Source organism: Trachurus japonicus, chromosome 6 (assembly GCF_045865225.1).
Source record: "Trachurus japonicus isolate A0001 chromosome 6, Traja_1.0".
NCBI lineage: Eukaryota > Metazoa > Chordata > Actinopteri > Carangiformes > Carangidae > Trachurus > Trachurus japonicus.
This window is the reverse complement of record NC_140912.1, coordinates 13,953,048-13,973,429: the sequence shown is the minus strand read 5'-3', so window position 1 is coordinate 13,973,429 and position 20,382 is coordinate 13,953,048. Positions and strand designations below refer to the sequence as shown.

General features: G+C 39.1%; 5 protein-coding genes across 7 annotated transcripts; 2 read left to right on the top strand and 3 right to left on the bottom strand.

The window, feature by feature from the left end:
- Positions 1-233: 233 nt before the first annotated feature.
- On the bottom strand, positions 234-3,048 carry LOC146985820 (ras-related protein Rab-8B). Its single transcript, XM_085779117.1, has 8 exons — positions 2,726-3,048; positions 2,158-2,218; positions 2,010-2,070; positions 1,844-1,921; positions 1,606-1,695; positions 1,435-1,500; positions 1,292-1,342; positions 234-1,174 (listed from the first exon to the last, which is right to left on the bottom strand). Exons 1-8 carry the CDS (start codon positions 2,847-2,849, stop codon positions 1,082-1,084), a joined length of 624 nt encoding a protein of 207 aa, XP_085635243.1. The 5' UTR covers positions 2,850-3,048; the 3' UTR covers positions 234-1,081.
- A 413-nt stretch (positions 3,049-3,461) lies between these two features.
- On the top strand, positions 3,462-5,303 carry rps27l (ribosomal protein S27 like). The gene is made up of 4 exons (XM_085779109.1): positions 3,462-3,604; positions 4,236-4,344; positions 5,017-5,127; positions 5,272-5,303. The coding sequence occupies exons 1-4, from the start codon at positions 3,599-3,601 to the stop codon at positions 5,298-5,300; spliced, it is 255 nt and encodes an 84-aa protein (XP_085635235.1). The 5' UTR covers positions 3,462-3,598; the 3' UTR covers positions 5,301-5,303.
- Positions 5,304-5,529: 226 nt separating this feature from the next.
- On the bottom strand, positions 5,530-10,040 carry dnaja (DnaJ heat shock protein family (Hsp40) member A). Its single transcript, XM_085779106.1, has 8 exons — positions 9,889-10,040; positions 9,278-9,421; positions 7,398-7,572; positions 7,176-7,280; positions 6,848-7,075; positions 6,519-6,749; positions 6,306-6,406; positions 5,530-6,181 (listed from the first exon to the last, which is right to left on the bottom strand). The coding sequence occupies exons 2-8, from the start codon at positions 9,407-9,409 to the stop codon at positions 5,966-5,968; spliced, it is 1,188 nt and encodes a 395-aa protein (XP_085635232.1). The 5' UTR covers positions 9,410-9,421; positions 9,889-10,040; the 3' UTR covers positions 5,530-5,965.
- acsbg1 (acyl-CoA synthetase bubblegum family member 1) lies at positions 9,864-16,260 on the top strand. Of its 2 annotated transcripts, XM_085779105.1 has the most exons (15): positions 9,864-10,099; positions 11,635-11,728; positions 12,228-12,283; positions 12,499-12,773; positions 12,869-12,957; positions 13,067-13,187; positions 13,263-13,343; positions 13,434-13,583; positions 13,737-13,913; positions 14,037-14,218; positions 14,339-14,572; positions 14,660-14,877; positions 14,996-15,135; positions 15,452-15,698; positions 15,803-16,260. In XM_085779105.1, the coding sequence occupies exons 2-15, from the start codon at positions 11,682-11,684 to the stop codon at positions 15,874-15,876; spliced, it is 2,091 nt and encodes a 696-aa protein (XP_085635231.1). In that variant the 5' UTR covers positions 9,864-10,099; positions 11,635-11,681; the 3' UTR covers positions 15,877-16,260. The 2 variants fall into 2 exon arrangements, with proteins under 2 accessions (XP_085635231.1, XP_085635230.1); XM_085779104.1 differs by lacking the exon at positions 9,864-10,099 and having other exon boundaries at positions 11,242-11,728.
- Positions 15,941-20,089, bottom strand: idh3a (isocitrate dehydrogenase (NAD(+)) 3 catalytic subunit alpha). 2 transcript variants are annotated; one of them, XM_085779107.1, is made up of 12 exons: positions 20,040-20,089; positions 19,615-19,680; positions 18,874-18,936; positions 18,647-18,730; positions 18,445-18,559; positions 18,046-18,233; positions 17,740-17,873; positions 17,547-17,649; positions 17,391-17,455; positions 17,205-17,289; positions 16,870-17,022; positions 15,941-16,782 (listed from the first exon to the last, which is right to left on the bottom strand). In XM_085779107.1, the coding sequence occupies exons 1-12, from the start codon at positions 20,064-20,066 to the stop codon at positions 16,699-16,701; spliced, it is 1,167 nt and encodes a 388-aa protein (XP_085635233.1). In that variant the 5' UTR covers positions 20,067-20,089; the 3' UTR covers positions 15,941-16,698. The 2 variants fall into 2 exon arrangements, with proteins under 2 accessions (XP_085635233.1, XP_085635234.1); XM_085779108.1 differs by lacking the exon at positions 19,615-19,680.
- Between the last annotated feature and the right edge of the window lie 293 nt (positions 20,090-20,382).

Here is a 20,382-nt window from a genome sequence, read left to right as displayed (position 1 = left end):
TCATTTGTGTATCATTTAGTAGCTTACAAAGACAATCCTTCACATTACAGCTTCCCCACGTCATTGTGTTTTCATGGTGGAGATGTTCTGAGGACCTTTTAGATGTTTACAGTTTAAGGTGGAAATAAATGACACACGCAACTGTTAATTGTGCTTATATACACTATGCGAACAGCAAAAACATGAATTTCCTATACATGGTTGACACTTTGAAATACTGTAAACATTTTCCCTTGAAATACTGTAAAATGTTCTTAATAATGACCCACTCAGAGGTATCCCTACAGCTTTCATGCATATACTGACAACTGCATAACAATATGTATCGAGTACATCTTCCAAGCAACAAACGACCCTTTCACAGTTTCATTTTATCACAGAAACCTGTATGAATAAAGGTTCCATTTAAAAAAGAATAAATAAAAATGAGAGAATACAGTAGGCTGCATGTATGTTTTCACATACTTTTGTCTTTTCTATCACAATACTCAAACCTTCTAGGCACACATGAACAAGCAGATATGTTGCCAATGCAACTGGAGACCATAAGCCTATTAATATACATGACTTCACACAAATACATACAATCAGTGCTGAGATCTGATATGTCTATCTCACAGACTCATCATAGTAAATATGACAATAGGTAGTGTGTATAAAATAATGCTACAGTATATGAAAAACAGGAGTTTAGTTGTCATTGTTTAACATTTATAAGACAACTATGTGTAACTGAGATATTTTCATCAGATTCATCAGAGGTATTAAAAATGCCAACAGAATCACTGCCTCCTGTGTGCAGACACTGCATGGCCAGCTACAAACGGCTGCCGCCGACCATGCACACGTCTTTTGCATGAGTGAATATACAGTATCAAGCCTCATTCCTTGTCGATGCTCCTCTGGTCAGCAGATCAGGACGGCATCTCAACCACTCATGAACCTGTGAGCTTTAGCTGGCAGTAAGGCCCTCTGATTATGATGAGTGCCGCCACTGCTGTGAGGACATTTGAGAGGCAGTTACCCTCCAAAACGACAAAGTCACTCGAGCTGTGAGCTGTGACCACTAGAGATGAGCAGCCTAGAGCAGTGAACACTTGAAGAATTTAATTCTCTTTGACTTCTTCTCTGTGATCTTGACTGGCTTCCCTGACCCTCCAGCACTGTTGTCAGTCTAGGACAGGAAAAAAAAAAATAGGGAAGAAATGTAATAAATTCAGTATTAAAAAAGCATGCCTTCACACGAAGAGTACCATCTCATATAATAGGAAAACTCTTCTTGACCACTTACTGTCTTGGAGCTCAGATTGTTTAGGATGTCTCTACCCAAAGTATAAAAAGCCTGGAATGACAGAAACATTGAAACAAATGTTAGATGTAAATATTCATAAGTCAGGGTACATGACACTTTCAGAGTTGAACATTTCTGCTTACCTCTTCTACATTTAAGCTAGACTTTGCGCTGGTTTCCAAGAACTTAACTCCATAATCAATAGCCAGCTAAGTGAGATAAAAAAAATCAATGTTAGTGCAAATTGGAAGAGTGCACAACATTTCAGTTAGCTTGAGACTGCTTTTTAGCAACGTTCAGCTGCAGAGACTCACCTTTTCACCTCTGTCTTTTGACACCTGTCTCCTGTCAGTCATGTCACATTTGTTACCCAGGATCATCTTCTCCACATCAGTCGAGGCATGCTGGCAGAAATGAACAGATTGCTTGTGTGTAGGCTAGTAGGCTATGCAACTCTCAGTAGGCTACATAATTATGATATCAAACGACAACTTGAATATCAATTTAATCTTTACATTTTGAGTACAAATACAATTTGAATTCAAACCTCACCTCTTCAATATTTCTAATCCAGTTTTTTATGTTTTCGAACGACTTCTCATTGCAGATGTCATAGACCAACATAATACCCTGTGAAGAAAAACAACCATCTTTACTAACAATTTTCAAAGTACAAAACATGACCAATGAGAAAATATATGTTAAAGAGAGGACTCACCATGGCTCCTCTGTAGTAGGCTGTAGTGATGGTGCGAAACCTCTCCTGTCCTGCAGTGTCCCTGTCAACATAAACATCAACAATAAATTTACAGTTTCATGTCAATCTGAAAATATTTTTTAAATAGGTCTGCTCAGAACACACTTACCAAATTTGAAGTTTGACTCTCTTTCCGTCCAGCTCTATTGTTCGAATTTTGAAGTCTATTCCTGAGTTTGAATGAACAGAGACAGAGCTGTATCAGCTGTGCTTTCTGCTGTGATAAGTTACAGGATGATCTGAATTCACATTTCTACAATTTGTAGTAAACTAACCACTTCTATGATCAGTGATGCTGCATGAATTGCATAATATTGCTGAGCTTAATGAAGGATATAACATAATAAATGTTCCTATATGCCTAATATTTCAATTAGGCATAGGTTTCCAAGTTAAACATCATGATTATTGCTTTGATCTCATTCTAAATTTAGCACCAGTGCCTATGAACCATCAAGGACATTAGATCATCACTAACTCTCTCAGTCCCATTGTCTTATGTTATGCCCCTACACTCTAGGTCCTATTGAACAATACACACAGATCATATGTTAGTATTGTTATATATGTTGGCCACCATTACAGCAATGAGAGTAAAATAATGTATTCTGTAAATATGGACATACATTTTGTCAGATTTATCCTGAGGGGCGGCTGCAGGATAGTAGGCTACTCACCTATTGTGGATATGAAGGTGGTGTTGAAGGAGTCCTCGCTGAATCTGAAGAGCAGACATGTCTTACCGACTCCGCTGTCTCCGATGAGCAACAGTTTAAAGAGATAATCGTACGTTTTCGCCATTTAAACACAATGTAGCCTCCACCGTTTCGATATCACAAGGCCGAGCCCGGGATCCCCCGTCTGGAAATCCTCAGCTGTCTGTGGCAGACTGGCAGCAGACCATAGACCGGTGCCGAGATGCGTGACGTCACTTTCTGCTTTGCATTATGGTCCATGTAGTTTAGGGATGACGGGGTGAGCAAAAACTATTTAGGCTAGATTTTAATTTCTTTTTCTTCTTTTTACTTTATTTGAAGCTCTCACTAAAATTACAAGCATATAGGCGTTGATTGAATACCGGTATGCCTTTAATATGAGGTGACTGCAACTTATCATGTTATTATTATGACTAGGCCTAAATAAACTAGGCTACATAACAAACAAAAAACTTGCGTTTCACCTATTAGCTTACCTCTAAAGGACGCATGGTTCTTCAAAATGTTATCATTAATAGATATCAGTTAGTAGGCACAACACCCTCACTTTTTTCATACAAATAGATAAATAATTTTAAATATATGTTAAAGTCCTCTCTAAAGCTCAAAGTCCTGTGTTTAAAAAACAAAACAACAACAAAAACATAGGGCTGTGTGCAACAGGCTATCGTGTTCTGCCCAAGACGAAACAAAAACCAAATTGGAAGGCTGTTCTCATGATTTTATGATATTACAGTCAGTGTGATATCGCAATCCCCCACTGCCACCCTCCCCTCTGCCTGAACTGCAGTTTCTGTTTCTCGTGCAGAAAAGCTGAGCCATCACAGGAGAAAAATGCCTGTAAGTTACGACGTTTTGCGGTCATTTATTGTTGTTTTTAAGTTTGTGTTTTAGTTAACTTAATTGCAGTGTTGTCAGCTGTCATTGCTTTTTTTTTTTAATCGTCAACTTCTTACCGTCACGCGGTGCACTATGAAGTAGTGTTGTTGACATGCAGCACCACCACCACATGAAGGAGCCAGCTAACATCTGATGTGGCGGCGACTACTTGCTGGAAGGCAACACTGTTGAACTTGCATGATAAATAAATTGTAGCGGGCCAAGATATAGCCAGTATCCGTGTTTTTATTTTCTTTACTCTGTACTTTTACGGTTTCTTTCACCTGGTGTTTTTTTATTTTCTTTTTTCCCCACACTGAATTTAATTAGCATGACTTTTGTGGAAAAACTACAGCATGTGTGCTCAAGCTAGCCTTGGTAATGCTGAAGCGTTAGCTAATGTCACTAAATATGTCGCGTTGTCAGAAACTTAAAACACAACAAATAGGCACTGATATCGCGAGAAAGAGGTGTAATTATTAACCTATTTTGAAGCGAGATAAGAATAAAACAACACTTTTATTAGTCCCTTGCATATGTCTTCTTCTTACATCTGTAAAATTAAATGTCACCTTTGATTTGTGAACTGTAGTTGGCCAAAGACCTCCTTCATCCGACCATCGACCACGAGAGACGACAACATAAAAAGAAAAGACTTGTTCAGAGCCCGAACTCCTATTTTATGGACGTGAAGTGCCCAGGTAAGTTAAGTTTCATTACAGTGAATACAAGTCCCCTTGGTGAGCCCCGAGAAAACATCACACACAAGAAAAACTCTCTGTGGGGTATGAAGTAGTGTTTTCAGGCCAACTCTCAGCTTACACTTTATTTTACAACTGATTTAGACATTGCTTACGTCACATTATGTACACTAGTTTCATAGGTGGAAGGTAACTAAAAGTAGGCTACATGAAAGTTAAAATTGGGGTGAATGTTTACATCTTTTGCTACTAGGCTACATTGTAGTTTCAGAGACACTTACAATGCTACATTGATGTAATGATGATCAACGTCCAGAGATGCAAAATTATCTTTATAGTCTCTATAGTATTAAACAAGAAAAACATCCAAACACTATTGTGATTGTGACTAAAGTGATTAAAACTGGTTGCATCTGGACCAACACTAATGTCTACAGCAATATTGATCAATTTAATCAGCCATTGGGGTGACCACAATTTATTTTTCTAGTAATACTTTCACTTAAGTACACCTGTCATATCATGATCTTGCAGTCAATAGTTGTTGTTTTTTTAAATGTTGTACTGTTCATTAAAGGGTTTTTAGTATGTCCTCCATCACTGATGACATTTCTCTGTGCATTTATATGTTGAACCTCAGGGTTGTTAAAGATTAACTCTGTTTCCATTAAGGTTGCTACAAGATCACCACTGTGTTCAGCCATGCACAGAGTGTGGTACTCTGTGTGGGATGCTCAACTGTGCTGTGTCAGCCCAAAGGAGGAAAGGCCAGACTGACAGAGGGTAAAACATCCTCATAATATATCTTGATAGTGCTACATACTGTAGAAATTACAGTATAAAGCTTGGTAGCACTACTTTGAGCTGACATTTCCATACATTGCAACTGAAGGGTGATCTTAACTCATTTTCATTTTTGCTCCACAGGTTGCTCTTTCAGGAGGAAGCAACATTAAAAAGGGACTTAACATTTGATATCTGTAATCTTAAGCCATAATGTTGAAAAATAGCTTATTTTTCCACTGATTACATTGTAGTTGTTCATTTACTAATGACACGTCCTGTCAATGTACAAATGTTCAAACTACGATAAACTAACTAGCACACTTTTTAATATGAAAAATAGTGAAAATAAAATCATGTCTTACTAAATCAATAAAGAAAGTGGTTAAAAAAAGAAAGAAGTTGAAGCATTCTGGGACTTTTATTGAGAAATAACCAAACATGTTTTTCGTGGCTGAAATTACCTTCACAGAAAGCATACAAGTAGTCCTTTCAGCCTCTGGAAAGAAAAACAGTTGTGCCATTGGTTTCTTAGGAAACACAAACATAAAAAGACATAGATTTTAAATAGAGAACACGTGACAAAAACACCAGGTACAGTTTTGATGAGTTTTTGCGAGCACAAATATGTGAAATGGGTGTTCCACTTGCATATTTACTTTTCAGTAAAGTAGCACAAAAATTCTGTTGGCAACCGTCTCAAACATAATATGATCCATTTGTGGTGCATTACTTGCTGAAAAACACCACTTACACAAAACTAATGAAGACAAACAGAAATCCAAAACAATCACAACAAAAAACCCACATGCTCTACAACATTTGCATCAGACTGAAATCACTGTGTCTGACATTGCACGCCACCTCTAGAACCTTCCTCATCCTCTTCGTATGCTTCCCTACTGTAGTCTCTCTGTTGTTTCTGCACGTCCACCTCACAGAGGTCCACCTCCTCCATCTCATCCGTTATCATCACATCCTCCCTGGGAGGAAGCAGCCTTTCCAGCTGGTACATGAGATGCTCTGGTAGCCAGTCTTTCTCTGGAAACTCCACCTGTGGGGGAAAAAAAATCAAGATTAGATGACCTGAGCCCTTTCTTAAATAACATATGGATCTAATAAAGATATGCTAACAAACAAGTTGTCACTGGGGAAATTTTCTGTGAGAAGTGTCTGACCTGGAATTTAATAATAAGTTGTCCTTTGTCATAAGGTTCCCTGTAAATTGGCATGCCCTCGTTCTGAACACATCTGACGTCATTGTGCTTGATTACTTCACCTGTTGATAAATGATTAAAAGAACAGTTATAAAATCTTAGTTATTCACCATAAAAAGAAAAAAAATCAATAGACAAGCCAGCATTGAAGACCAGCTGATTTTTCCCAATTACCTGGGATGGAGTTGATGACGAGAGTTCTGTTGTCTAATGTTTGAATGGTCTTCTTGAAACCACACAGGGCCTCGGCAAGTTTGATTTCCATCTTCATTGATAAATTATCATCTTTTCTCTGGAAAATAGCGTGCTCCTTCTGGTCCAGCACAATGATCACATCCCCCGGCTCCAGTCCAGGTTCCTGGTCACCTTCACCGTGGAATGTAATTTTCTGACCATCTTTCATGCCTGCACAAGACATTGATCTTAGGTTTAGTTTACTTTGCAAAGCACACTTAAGTACAACTACAAGAAGTTTGACCATTTAATATGGGGAGAAAACTTACCTTTGTCAATGTGAACTTCAAGAATTTTCTTCTTGCGTTCCACTTTGTTTCCATTGCAGCTCTTGCAGCGGTCCTTTGAGTTAAATTTCTCACCCTGCCCCTGGCAGTCTGAACACATGCTTTGGATTTGCTGAATCATGCCTGGTCCAATCTGCTGCACCTTGATTTGTACACCTCTCCCTTTGCAATTTGAGCACTTTTCCAAGGCACCTTTCTTGCCACCATAACCTGTGATGATGAAAATAATGTAAATGAACTGAACTTTGACTGAACCACAATCATGATAGGGTGTGGTAATAAAAACAAAATCACAATGCATAATACGTACCTTCACATTTTTCACAAATGGTATTCTTCTGGAGTCCAAGCTTCCTAGTGGTGCCATTGTACATCTCATCCAGTGTGACACTTAGCTGGTGGACTACATTCTTTCCTATATGAAAAGCACATATAGATCACATTAAAGTTATAAATATTGAAATATACAACATAAACTTACAAATAGCCTGCAGGTAAACCACTTATAAAACTAGTAAAATTCAAAACTTACCTTTTCTTTCTCTTTGCATCCGCCCTCCGCCTCCAAAGAACATGTTGAAAATGTCCATTGGTGAACTTCCCCCGCCCGTGCCTCCCTCTTTGATGGCTTGATCTCCACCCTCATCATACAGATCTCTCCTCTTTGGATCTGACAGCACCTCATATGCTTGAGATATATGCTTAAACTGTGTGTGGAAATGAAAACTATTAATTCACTCTGTTAAGTAAGATTGCATTCAAGGCATTCATTTATAAACACATTTCTCACTGTAGTGCTCACTCTTGTAACAGTGCCATTTTATACATACTGCCTTAACCCTGGTATAATCATAACACACGTCACTGCAATCTGTATGCCAAGGTTGGGCAGCCCTATCTGTCTGTAAAACATCAGGACTTGGTTTTTTATTTGTTTATAAAGTCTTTATTGGCCTTTTACCCCATTACGTCAACTCACTGCGTCTTTAACTAAGAGCTCTTATCACACCGTCAGGAGACTGGATCACTCTGCAGGTGCTGACTGTTCTTATTGTGCACCTGCAACACTGAATAACTTCTTAACCTTCTTCACTTTTATCCTCAGAGCAGATGTCATTTAAATACTTGTTAGGATTTTTAAAAAATGTATTCTTATGTTTTTGTGGGTCTCATTGTTGTTTAACCTCTTGGCACCATTTTACTGCATCTGTACTTCCTTATGTAACTTCAAGATTATTCTTACTTGAGTCTATGACCTTTAAGGGCCGAGATATACTTGCTGTTAAGTACGCGTACGCGAGCTGCCGCGCGTATCCTGCGTCCGTTTGATGCGTCGCCTGCGACCGAACGCACATATCGACGCGAGGTGACGCGACGCAGGATACGCGCGGCAGCTCGCGTACGCGTAGTTTACAGCAAGTATATCTCGGCCCTAAGGCTATCTTTTGTTTGGCTAAAGCAATACACTGAGGTCTCTACTGTCGTGGACATTTTTCTGCTTTGGTGAAGAATGAAATAGAGACTTCTTGCCGGCCGACAAAGTTTTATTTTCTTTGCAAAGAAAAGGTCAATCAACATGCGAGCGGTTCAAAATGAAGAAAGACCCTGAACATCAGGAAATTTATACCAGAGGAAAAGCCCACCCCTTGGATGTGTTTACATCTTTCGTTTGCTGTGGGGTCAGCCCCCTACTCAGGATGTCTTTTCACACTCTTGTCTTTCACAGGTATCGGCACCGACATCCTGGAGTGTGATTAAAAGCTCTAATCAACGCAATTTAAAATACAAAAGGGTTTGAGTATATCATCGGCACTGACATCCTGGAGTGTGATTAAGAGGTCTAATCAACACAATTTAAAATACAAAAGGGGTTAAGTATATCATGACAAAGTGAGAGGTGGGGTGTCTCAAGTGAAAAAGGAATATTCAAGTTTACCACTACACTACCTAAAATGCATTGCCGGGTAAAAAGAAAGAATGAATGGATATCGTTTTCCTGACCTTTATCAAGACTCTAATCTTCATCAATATTACATTACAATAGTATTTACAATGACACTGAAAACATTAAACATGGGCAGGCCTCTGAAATATCAGGTCTGTAGGCCTAATATTTCTGGTTATTTCCAGGTCCTCTAGTGTTCATAGTCTCCAAGGACTCTGATGATGACCAACTGAATTCAATTTTTTTCTTTTTAAATATTAATTGCACAGCCTCCTGAAATTGCAGGCCTGAGGCATTTCAGAGAGCTAATCTTCCTATAACCCTGACATAGGAGCTGGATCTTTCCAGAAAGTTCCTGCTGTCAATTGAACAAGCCGTGCAGTTTAAAATTAGAAAGAGCATTTTCAGCAGTCCATAAACGGCTGCAGGCAGCAGGGACACCTGAAAGTCCTATCCGAGGCACTCACCCTCTCTCCTTCGCTGGGGTTCTTGTCTGGGTGATATTTAAGTGCGAGTTTCCTATACGCCTTCTTGATCTCGTCCGGTGAGGCTGTGGGCTCAACACCCAGGAGGTCGTAGTAGCCGGTTTCATGAACCATGGTTAAACGGACCTGAAACACAAATGACGCACAAATATTACAAAATACAGAAGATCACGGCTCGAAGCGGTGTCTTATCGTTTAACGTTAACGCTAGCCCATGCGGGTTAACGATAGAAACCCGAGGCTACTGTTGGTGTTAGCAAGAGCCATAACGTTATGTAAAAAAAAAAAAAAAAAGAAAGAAGAGAAAAATAAAAATACTGAACTAGGGTTTGTTAATTATTCCCCATATCAAAGTTCACATTAGTTACAAAACCAGCGAAAATGAACGGTAAGTTAACTATTATAACCAAAACCATACACGTGCCTAAAACTGCTAACGTTATTACCGGCCGCACATGTGATTGACCGGCAACGACTGTCAATCATACCCCACGTTACGCCTTATATCACGACAAGTTTGAATTAAACAGCTACCATGTATAAGCCGTACCGTTAATTATTCTCAAACGCGATATTACAGCGTAGTGACTTACCAGGAGGTGTTAGCTACTATCCTAGCTTTCGCTCGGTGCTTCTGGTGGTGTCACGGGAAGAAGATGGCTGGCTCTTATAGCGGCTACACAGGGCAGAACTTTCTGGAGAGCTCTCGGAGAGAGGCCGGATGTTTCGTTGGCTGAGACTGCAGTCTTGGGGGGAAAAAAAATCTCACCGGAAAAAAAGGAAAGAGGCATGGTGGAGGGGGAGGTAGGGTCGAAGCCTGTCAGACCAGTTTGTTCCTATGTCTTCATCTTTCCTCGAAGTTTATATTGCCTTGTTTTCACATGGCATAGTTAAACAATATGGCAATGGGCAAATGCTATTTATTTTATGAAACTGTTTATTTCAATTAGGCTATGGTGTTTCCCCCAATTTATTTCTGTAAATTCTGAGTTGGGGAGTTTATCTGAACTATGGCTACAACATTTACAAGCAGTATAATCACTATATAATGAACTATCCAATAGAGGGCTAGTAAGTTTATTTTTCAATTTACAAAGATGTTTCTACAGGCTTCCTGTGGCCATAAGTTCTAGGTCAGTGGTTCAAAGTGGGGTACTTGAGTGGGTTCAAGTTGGTCCCCAAACATTTCTCAAAATATTACCATTTTTGGAAATAATAGCCTACATTTCTTTCCAGACATTTCTTGAGATTTTTTCTCCAAAATTTCACATCCTAATTTGAACATATTGACTAAAAAAGTAACGTTATTCTCAGAACAAATATTTCAGGTGTTTGTTTAAAAATTTTGTCCAGGTCCGTGATCTACCTAATTTGTGTCAGTTTAGGGGTCCTTGATGTAAAAAAAAGAAAAAAAGTTTGAGAACCACTTTATCCTCTGTCCTTCCTACACACAGCATGAGGGGTTTTCCTGAAGTGCTTCATTGTGGGTCTTGGTTGTGGTTGTTTTTGCTGCACTTTCAATGATTAGTTTACCTCATAGGGTTACCTGTCTAAATACTGACATTTGCTTCCATAATTTGCTATGTAGTATCCTCCCTGTCTTTTTGCAATGTTTCCTGCATCACTGACTGCCATATCTCAGTTGGTTACCTGTATATGCTTTTATGTTATTATATGCCCAAAGTGTAGCATAATACTTGGATAGCCTACATCACAGAGAACTAGGAATAACATAAGGTAATGGCGAAAAATATTCCACACCAATACTTTTGTGATTGTACAGGTGCAAAGTTAAATTCATTAGTTGTCTATGTAGCTGTAGGCTACTGCAGATATTTACCTAACTGGCCAAGGATCTAGAGTTTAATGTATGTGAATGAATGCCAAAATGAGAAACAAACAACAGAGAATGTCAATAATGCATGAGCCACATACCATTTGATCAGTGTTTGGGATGCTAAACTCAAATATTAGTCTATTCCACCTAAAATAATACTCATTAAGCTAGATCAAAGGTGTATGATGTTGTGATCTGGCTTTTTAGCAATCTGTTTGTGACTTAAGGGGAATTTATAACAGACTGTTTTACATATGAAAAGACTGAGCTAATTTAAATTCAGGACATGGTCTTGAGCTAGTGGTCCAATACTGTGCACACATGGACTCGCTTCCATTAACGACTTAACAAGGCTTGTTGAACTGCATGTCTTGTTAGTTTTTTAGTTCCTCAAGAAGACGTGGTACTTTTAAAGGGTGGAGTTGTCTAACAAGAAAACATTTTCTATTTCACATCAGACAGGTTTTTGTGCCTATAGTGCCTACTTTGGGTAAATCCACAGGCTTAATTCTACATAGCCTACATCCAAACTACCAGGAGAACAGCGGTATGGAATTTATTGATGGAGAGAAAGTAGATGATCAACCTGAAAGCAGGTAAGCAAACAGAAATTAATATTTTGTTTATTTAATCAAGAGATGATAGTTTCACAACACAAATACTTAAGCAGTGGTTAACAATCGATATGTTAATGTTGCAGTGGAATATAGGTCAGAATACTTTTCAGTTAAGCCTGATAAACCAGATCCACCGGTCACCACAAAATTTCATTGTCACCTTTGCCAAAGTTGTTGAATGAATGTTGCTGTGCACTCTGCATCAAAATGGCCCCAACAAAGAACTGACACTAAAAGTCAATTCAGTATTTACACATATGCCAAACATTAGTTTAATGAATGGGAATGAACAGTGTTTTGGCTTTCATTGACTGTCAAACAGAGCAAGTTGGCTTTAGCTGTGCCAAAAGCCTGACACTGTTGAGTAGACAATGTCGCTGAGAGTTAGACCCATGTAATGAAATCAAAACAGCAATCCAAACCCATTGACAGAATATGAGGTGAAGCGTACATGAGCTATTTTCTCTTTTTTTTTCAGTGTTCGGGTATTTATGGCAAACATGCAGACAGATGGTAAAGAACGTGCTGCTGTAGGTGAGTTTGAATTATGAGCACATGGGTCTCCATGGTGGACATCCACTGAGGTGCTGGCATCATGGTGGAAGTCCTTGATCTGTAGATGCTGTTGGTATTGAATAATACTGAGAGTGGAACAAAAATTGATTAAAATCCTTTGTGAGAATGACTACATTTTTTTTTTTTGTATTTGTTTTTTTTTTTTGAAAGATTTGCTTTGTATCTCATATCAGGAAAGAAAAACAAAGATCAAGAGTTAGCTGGCCCTGCCACCTCTCTTGCTCCAGCTCATTCTCTTTGGACCACTGACGCTCGAGGCTCTGTCAGACTGAGAATAGAAGAAGGGTGTCCAGAGGAACCTATCACAGTTCACCAGATGTTAAAAGATTCAGTTGAGAAATATGGAAACATGTATGCCCTTGCCACCAAGACAAATGCTGAATGGGAAAAGATAACCTTTTCAGAGTATTATCAATTCTGCAGGAGAGCAGCCAAGAGCTTTATAAAGGTATTTTATTCAAAAATAAACTGTCTACTATTGGATTCTATCCTATTGTTTTTGAACAACAGAAAACACACAAAAAAATGTGTTAATGTGTGCAGCTTGGCTTAGAGCGATTCCATGGAGTGGCAATACTAGGATTCAATTCAGCAGAATGGTTCTTCTCTGCAGTTGGTGCCATCCTGGCAGGGTAAGGGATACACATCTGATTCATACAATGTACCTGTTGCACTTTCTCACACATTCCTTAACTTCATTCTGTCTCCAGTGTCTATGATAACGTGTATTATTCCTTACAGAGGGATAATGACAGGGATTTATGCCACCAACTCACCAGAAGGATGTCACTATGTGGCTAGTGACTCCAAAGCCAACATTATTGTGGTTGAAAACCAAAAGCAACTGGAGAAAATCCTACAGGTATATTAGATATGCACAGTTATTTTTTCATATCCAAAACAATCAGTAGTAAATTTCTCATTCTTGGCATCATAGGTGTGTGACAGGCTGCCCCATTTGAAAGCCATAGTGCAGTACAATGGGCAGCTCCAGCAGAGGCTACCCAATCTTTACTCTGTAAGTCTGTCTGACAGTGCATGAAATAATATACACCAAAAATGATTGGTGAGTTCAGGACCCAAGCTGCATTTTGCCATTTTTGGATAGTGGGAGGATTTCATGGACCTTGGTCTGGATGTTTCTGAGAAGGAGCTAGATGACATAATCAGTAGCCAGAGAGCCGACCAATGCTGTGTCCTGATCTACACGTCCGGTACCACAGGCAAGCCAAAAGGGGTCATGCTCAGTCACGACAATGTACGTAAGCTTTCATGTGACATTAGTTATGTTTGCAATATTCGTAGAAAGCACATGTTACACTGTGGTATTGTAAGAGGCAGGTAGACTAAATCAAGCCTTTTTAAAGTAGAAGAAGGAAAATAAACTATATTTCTTCTCAATTTTATTCAGATCACATGGACTGCCATTCATGCCAGCAGGGCTGGGGACATGCAGCCAGCAGACTTTAAACAAGAATCACTAGTGAGCTACCTGCCTCTCAGCCACATTGCAGCTCAGATCTATGATCTCTGGACAGGCATCCAGTGGGGTGAGCTGGTGTACTTTGCACAGCCAGATGCCTTAAAGGTAGATAAAATGTCTATATTACAAGTTGTATTCATAAAAAAACAACATAAGTTAAATGTCTGTAACCTATTGACAGATTGAATTTGTGTTTTTAAATTCTGTATACTATACTCAATTCTCTAGGGAAGCCTGATAACAACACTGCGAGAAGTTTGTCCTACATCCCATATGGGTGTCCCTCGGGTGTGGGAAAAAATGATGGAAAAGATTAAACAGGCAATAAGTCAGTGTGGATATGTAAAGAAGAAGCTGGTGACATGGGCAATGTCAGTCAGCCTGGAGGCCAATCAAAAGTGCATGCAAAAGTAAGTGCTGTTTAAGAATGTATTTTGTCAGTAAATTTCATGTAACTTGGAAAATGCATATTCTTTTCCAAGAGAGATGATTTATTTCTACTGCAATTTACTCGAAAATGTTTTTTTCAGAGAGGATGAGAAATCAGTCCTGTTGTCCCTGACTGACAGCCTTGTGCTGCAGAAGCTTCGGGCTGAGCTGGGTCTGTCTTGCTGCCAGAAGTTCTTCTCTGGAGCAGCACCAATTAGTAGTGAAACTGTGCAGTTTTTCCTGGGACTGAACATCCGCTTGTATGAGGCCTATGGCATGAGTGAGAGCACAGGACCTCACTTCATGTCAGGTCCCAAAGTTTACAAATTGCCAAGGTAAATATTTTATGGGTCAGAGCAAATCTAAAAAATCTAAGATGAAATCTAATAAATATCACCTAATATCACCTTTTTCTTATACAGTTGTGGTAAGGTGGTGCCTGGCTGTCGATACAAGTTGGTCAATGTGGATTCTGAGGGGACAGGTGAAATTTGCTTTTGGGGACGCAACATTTTCATGGGTTTCCTCAATATGGAAGACAAGACAAGGGAAGCATTGAATGAAGATGGGTGGTTGCATTCTGGAGACCTGGGGAAGATCGATGAAGAGGGTTTCTTGTACATCACAGGGAGAATTAAAGGTAGAGCTATTGTAGTTTTGGGAAAATTGCTTATCTTACGCCATGGGCCTTCATTCCACACATTATCCACACTGGAGTGCTGCTGTAATGTCAGCGTGTCCCCTCTCTCCCCATTCAGAGTTGATTATCACAGCTGGAGGAGAGAATGTTCCCCCTGTCCCAATAGAGGAAGCAGTGAAGAAGGAACTACCTCTCATCAGCAATGCCATGCTAATAGGGGATAAGAGGAAGTTCTTGTCCATGCTTTTAACCCTAAAGGTAATTTGCCATTCGTTTTTCATTTCCACAGCACCAAATTGGAGATATACTCAACAGTCTCTGTATGTAAACTTTTGAATAATGTTCTTTTCTAAAACTCATTTAAATGCAGCAGCTTAATTCTAGTGCTGTGTTTTGCATTAATTCTCTTCTTGGCAAGCTCCCTTGAGAGATGTGTAACAATTCTGGAAGTATAAAGGAGGTGAAGCTATTAAAGGAAATTGTTTCACAAATTACTGCAAGTGCTCATTCTAAATTGTAATCATATCTTATGAGAAAATACACAGGATCCTTGGGATTTCATTCCTTGTTTCAGTGTTGTACCAATACAGAAACAATGGAGCCAACAGAGGAGCTTAGTGTGGAAGCTGTGGAGTTTTGCCAACAGCAAGGAAGCCAAGCAACCAAGGTGTCTGACATCATTGGAGGAAAAGACAAAGATGTGCACCGGGCCATTCAAGAGGGAATCGACAGAGTCAATTCTGCAGCCACATCAAATGCCCAGCGCATACAAAAGTGGACTATTCTGATGAAGGACTTCTCTGTTTCTGGAGGAGAGCTGGGTAAATTTAGCAGACCATCTATCCATAAGTGATATTTTTTGCTTGAAACCCATGCAACTTTGAGACTGCAATGAGTTACTGCTCATTTTTCTGTTCTCTTTCAGGCCCCACGATGAAGCTGCGTCGCCCCATTGTGTTGGAGATGTACCACAAGGTCATAGAGAGCCTCTATCAGTAGTAGTGACACGTTCCTCGAGAGACGACTGTATAACTTTTAGCATGAAAATCACATCACTTGCATGCTTGTGGACATAAATGTAATTTAATAATATCTCTTGTGTACAGAATGTAAAAATAACAGAGGAACCATATTTAATTTTTTGTAATAATTGAGATTAAAACAAATACTGAATAATACTCACACCATCTTGTCATACGCAAAAATATTTGTCCATAATTAGTTTTATTGCTAGTAAACACTAGTTACTTTCATCACAGGATCTTATAATGTACTTTGTAATCTAATAACATGGATCATAGTGGTTGTCATCATAACACATCATTTTAACAACAAGGATAGTCATTTGCATAATAAATAAAAAGACTGGCATTTATAATGTAATATTCTTTGTCTTTGCTATACATTCGTTACATTAAAAGCAAGCAACACTGATATGAAGAGAAGACTTACAGCAAGGAGTGCAAAAATATTTTTCAAGTTTCATGTTATGGAGTCAAATAAAAACTCCCATCTGAATGTGTCTTGACAAAACAACTGTGTCAAAGACATTGGACAAGAGGCCAGATTCAGCCAATAAATAGACAACATACACCATAGATTTAGCAATTAAATGCACATATCACATATATCGTACTGTAACTGTTGGTAAATTTTTTTTAAAACAGTGCTTTTGGGTGTGCAGAAAATAAAATACACATGATCTAAAACTCCTCCTTTTTTAAATACATATTTTGGTTAAAAATGTGCTGATACACCATGGAATGATGAAGTAAAGGAGCCCAAATGTAGCACTTCACTCACAGCCACGTCAGCTTCCCTTTAGTCCAGATCGCGCACTCTTTGACATATTGCTTCGGTGAATTCAGAGCACTTTGAGTTTCCTCCCAGGTCTTTTGTTAGAACCTTGAAGATGAAGAGTAGAAGCATTGAAAATAAGAGAGCAAATATATAGCATGTCTACATGTCTACATGTCTGGAGAGGAAGATTACCGTTTTGTCTCGAATGGTGTCAAAGCAAGCAGTTTCGATCTTCTTAGCATGGCCATGCAGACCCATGTGCCTCAGCATCATGACTGCGCTGAGCAGCAAGGCGGTAGGGTTGGCCATGTCTTTTCCTGCTATATCTGGTGCAGTTCCATGAACCTGATAGAAGATATTAATCACACTCCATCACCATCACAGACTTTTCTCTAAACATTACATATATACACAAACATTGTATATATATACAGTATATAATCATAAATATCCACTGTGCAACTGCGATTATGAGAGCACTGTGAAACTTGTGAAGAAAAAGGACACATGGCATAAAAACAACATACCGACTCAAATATAGCAACACCATTGGTGCCAATGTTCCCACTAGGAGTCACTCCAAGACCTCCAATCAGTCCAGCACAAAGATCACTGTCATGGGAAACACAATTAAGTGTAAATGCATGTACAAATATGGAGGGTTTGCTTAATGAACAAATACATTTCCTAGCTTTGTAATTTAATGATCTTACCTCAGGATGTCGCCATACAAATTTGGCATCACTAATACATCAAACTGTGTGGGATCCTGTACCATCTGTAAAAACAGGTAGCGATAATACCACTGTTACATAGAAATATGCATGTAAAACATTTGGCACAGTTAAGTAATTCATATTAAGACTTACATTAAGACACACAGTATCCAAGTACATTTCAGTGAATTTCACATCTTTGTGCTTTTCAGCGGCCTCTCTGCATTTTCGTAGGAAAAGTCCATCTGACATGCGCCTATAAAAAAATGTAGGAAACATTATCATTTCTGCAACAACTTTAAAATAACATAGTATTAAAAGTGATTTGCACTGTATTACAACTTACATAATATTGGCCTTATGAACAGCAGTAACACTGGCCCTATTATTGTTTCTGGCATATTCAAAAGCATACTCTGCGATGCGTTCGCTGGCTTGCTCAGTGATGAGTTTAATACTCTGTACAACTCCATCAACAATCTGAAATAAATAGTATGGATGAGAAATGAATGTGGATACGAACTGAATAATTTCAAAAGTGCAAAATACTGTATGTCTGATCTTGTTTTTTCTTGTACTGAATACTGATCTAGTGTGTAAACAATACAATTGACAACTACACAAGAAATGTGTTTTGTTTTTGTTTTTTTACCACATGTTCAATTCCACTGTATTCTCCCTCAGTGTTCTCCCTTATGGTGACCAGGTTTACGTCAGTGTAGGGGGTTTTGTAGCCCTCAATGGATACACAGGGGCGTACATTCGCATACAGGTCAAAGGTTTTCCTTAGCAGTAGGTTCATAGAGGGGTGGCCAGCAGCTATTGGTGTCTTCAAAGGACCTGTGATTAAATAATTAATAATTATTTTGTAGTGCACCATTGTTTTTAACAGTGGTTAACAATCGGACATTAGTTATTTATCTACAAAACAAATCATCCAAACAAAGGATAAAATGACTATGATTCAAACCTCCCAAATTCCCCAAACCTCAACTTAACACAACACTATGAGTAAACCATTCAATTATTTTGTGAATATGATTGAAGTTACCTTTTAGACCAATTAAATTCCTGTCCATTGATTCTTTGGCATCAGGAGGAATCATCCACTTTCCACCAGGTCCTTTGATGGCAGTAACATTTCTCTCCTCCCACTGAATAGGTGCCTAAAAAGTGTACCAACAACAGAAGCAATAGATTAGCTTCCATTAAGTTATGTTTGAAATTTGACAACAATGCTTTCCTGTACTTACTTCAGCTGCTTCAAATATTTGCATGACAGCATCGGAGATCTCTGGGCCAATGCCATCACCTGGGATTAAGGTAACAGTTTGCATCTGAGAGGGAGATCAAAGACAAACAACATTCAGTGTCACAAGAATAAGTATGCCCCTCAGAACATGCCACAATTCATTTCAGGCATTTACAGAAAAATCTTTCAACTAAAGTATTGGTGAATCTTCAGAGTAACAGTAAATACCCCACGGATGAATGTCCTGGGTTGTGGCCTCTCCTTCATCAAGGTTCCCGCCACCCGGGACACCTGACAATCAAAAAGGCTCTTGTTTTAATGGGCACATATCAAATACAATGAATTGAGCACAACTTGCTGAAATAGTGAACATACACTAGTGAGCACTAGAAACAGAACAACCCAAGAATTGTGCACTCTCATGTTTACCAGAAAAACTCATGTGTTCTGGACAACTGTTCACGAGTACTGTATTTTTTGTCCAGAAACGTTAACAGTTATTGATATGCCAATCCTTGGTCACTCTAATACCATCTGCACATGAAAGGCAATACAATCACATGGAACACACAGATAGACAGGCGGAGAGGTGGAAAAACAGATAGGTCTGCAATCTGCAAAGGACATTCTGGAAGAAGAGACTGGTCTATGTTAAATAGCACGTGCTCTTTCTTGTCTCCTTTGCAATGGTTACATGCTGCCCCTGAAAGGCCTGCAGTAAATGCAAGAGTGAAAGGGTTAATAATGTACTTCAGCAGTAGGAAATGCAAAGCAAGTTATGTTTTGATGCAGAACTGCTTAAGCTGCAATGGCTCTGTAATAATAATATATATATAAAAAAAAAACATGAGGCGAAACAAAATGCCCATTTCAGATTAGAGTGACATTACTACTGTGGGAAACTGCAAGCTAGCTCTTCCCCAAACGCACCGTGGACAGTCAGCGGTTTAATACGTATGCTTAACTTACTTCCTGTGCCTTGATTATATCCTTGTCATTGACCGATAAACCCCACTTTCTTAGTAGATTAAGAATCTGTAGATGACAGACATTTGTTGCCATAATGTACCTGTTACAGAACATATTCAACTTGAGCTATCTGCTAGTATTAACTGTTACAATGCATATCTGAATCATATTAATAGTACATGTCTTACATAGCTAGCTAGCTAAATGACAATCAGAGTCAGGTTGCTATAGTAACTACAAGCAAGTAGCCTGTACTGGAGCCTAGCTAGTTAGCTGAGTGGCTAATGCCTGTCTGGTATCCCTGCACTGTTTAAATGTATGAACGACAGTCACAGAACCAAGGATTAGATGGTGAGGTCAAACTCAATACCATGCGTTTGGTGCAACACATATATGAAAGATAGGCATTTTCCCCCAGTACATACCGCTGACCTCCACGCATTCCCTGCCATCCTGTTAGCCAAGGTCGATGCTGTTGCAGTCTATGGCAGTATCAGCAGCAGCAGAGGGGACAGCTTCTTCCTTCTCTTCTTCCTTCGGGTTTTATTGTTCCACTCCTCCTTTCTCCGTGTACTACTGCCACCTTCTGGTGTTACTCAAACATTTCTAGCGTTTCCACGGTGTACTGCTGTGTGTCCTGCATGACATGACATGTAAAGTTTCTCCCCTATGATCTTCTATGATCTGAGATGTTTTCCTATAATGACAAGTGTTGACATGTGCAGGAAAGCATACGAGCACGGCTTCTCCAGCTTCACTTACTACTTA

What these genes read in the sequence shown, in the direction of transcription:
- rps27l (XM_085779109.1), top strand. An exon ending in TATGGACGTGAAGTGCCCAG is followed by an intron (nt 4,345 to 5,016) that starts GTAAGTTAAGTT and finishes GTTTCCATTAAG; the next exon opens with GTTGCTACAAGATCACCACT. An exon ending in AAAGGCCAGACTGACAGAGG is followed by an intron (nt 5,128 to 5,271) that starts GTAAAACATCCT and finishes TTTGCTCCACAG; the next exon opens with GTTGCTCTTTCAGGAGGAAG.
- LOC146985820 (XM_085779117.1), bottom strand. Translation starts at nt 2,849, where the DNA reads ATGGCGAAAACGTACGATTATCTCTTTAAACTGTTGCTCATCGGAGAC. An exon ending in CCTACTACAGAGGAGCCATG is followed by an intron (nt 1,922 to 2,009) that starts GTGAGTCCTCTC and finishes TTTTCTTCACAG; the next exon opens with GGTATTATGTTGGTCTATGA. An exon ending in CAAAAGACAGAGGTGAAAAG is followed by an intron (nt 1,501 to 1,605) that starts GTGAGTCTCTGC and finishes TATCTCACTTAG; the next exon opens with CTGGCTATTGATTATGGAGT.
- dnaja (XM_085779106.1), bottom strand. Translation starts at nt 9,409, where the DNA reads ATGGTTCATGAAACCGGCTACTACGACCTCCTGGGTGTTGAGCCCACA. An exon ending in CATTTGTGAAAAATGTGAAG is followed by an intron (nt 7,076 to 7,175) that starts GTACGTATTATG and finishes TCATCATCACAG; the next exon opens with GTTATGGTGGCAAGAAAGGT. An exon ending in AACTTATTATTAAATTCCAG is followed by an intron (nt 6,182 to 6,305) that starts GTCAGACACTTC and finishes TTTCCCCCACAG; the next exon opens with GTGGAGTTTCCAGAGAAAGA.
- idh3a (XM_085779107.1), bottom strand. Translation starts at nt 20,066, where the DNA reads ATGGCAGGGAATGCGTGGAGGTCAGCG. An exon ending in ATATAATCAAGGCACAGGAA is followed by an intron (nt 18,937 to 19,614) that starts GTAAGTTAAGCA and finishes TTTGATTGTCAG; the next exon opens with GTGTCCCGGGTGGCGGGAAC. An exon ending in ACACCATTCGAGACAAAACG is followed by an intron (nt 16,783 to 16,869) that starts GTAATCTTCCTC and finishes TTCATCTTCAAG; the next exon opens with GTTCTAACAAAAGACCTGGG.
- acsbg1 (XM_085779105.1), top strand. Translation starts at nt 11,682, where the DNA reads ATGGAATTTATTGATGGAGAGAAAGTAGATGATCAACCTGAAAGCAG. An exon ending in CAGCCAAGAGCTTTATAAAG is followed by an intron (nt 12,774 to 12,868) that starts GTATTTTATTCA and finishes TAATGTGTGCAG; the next exon opens with CTTGGCTTAGAGCGATTCCA. An exon ending in GTTGGTGCCATCCTGGCAGG is followed by an intron (nt 12,958 to 13,066) that starts GTAAGGGATACA and finishes TATTCCTTACAG; the next exon opens with AGGGATAATGACAGGGATTT.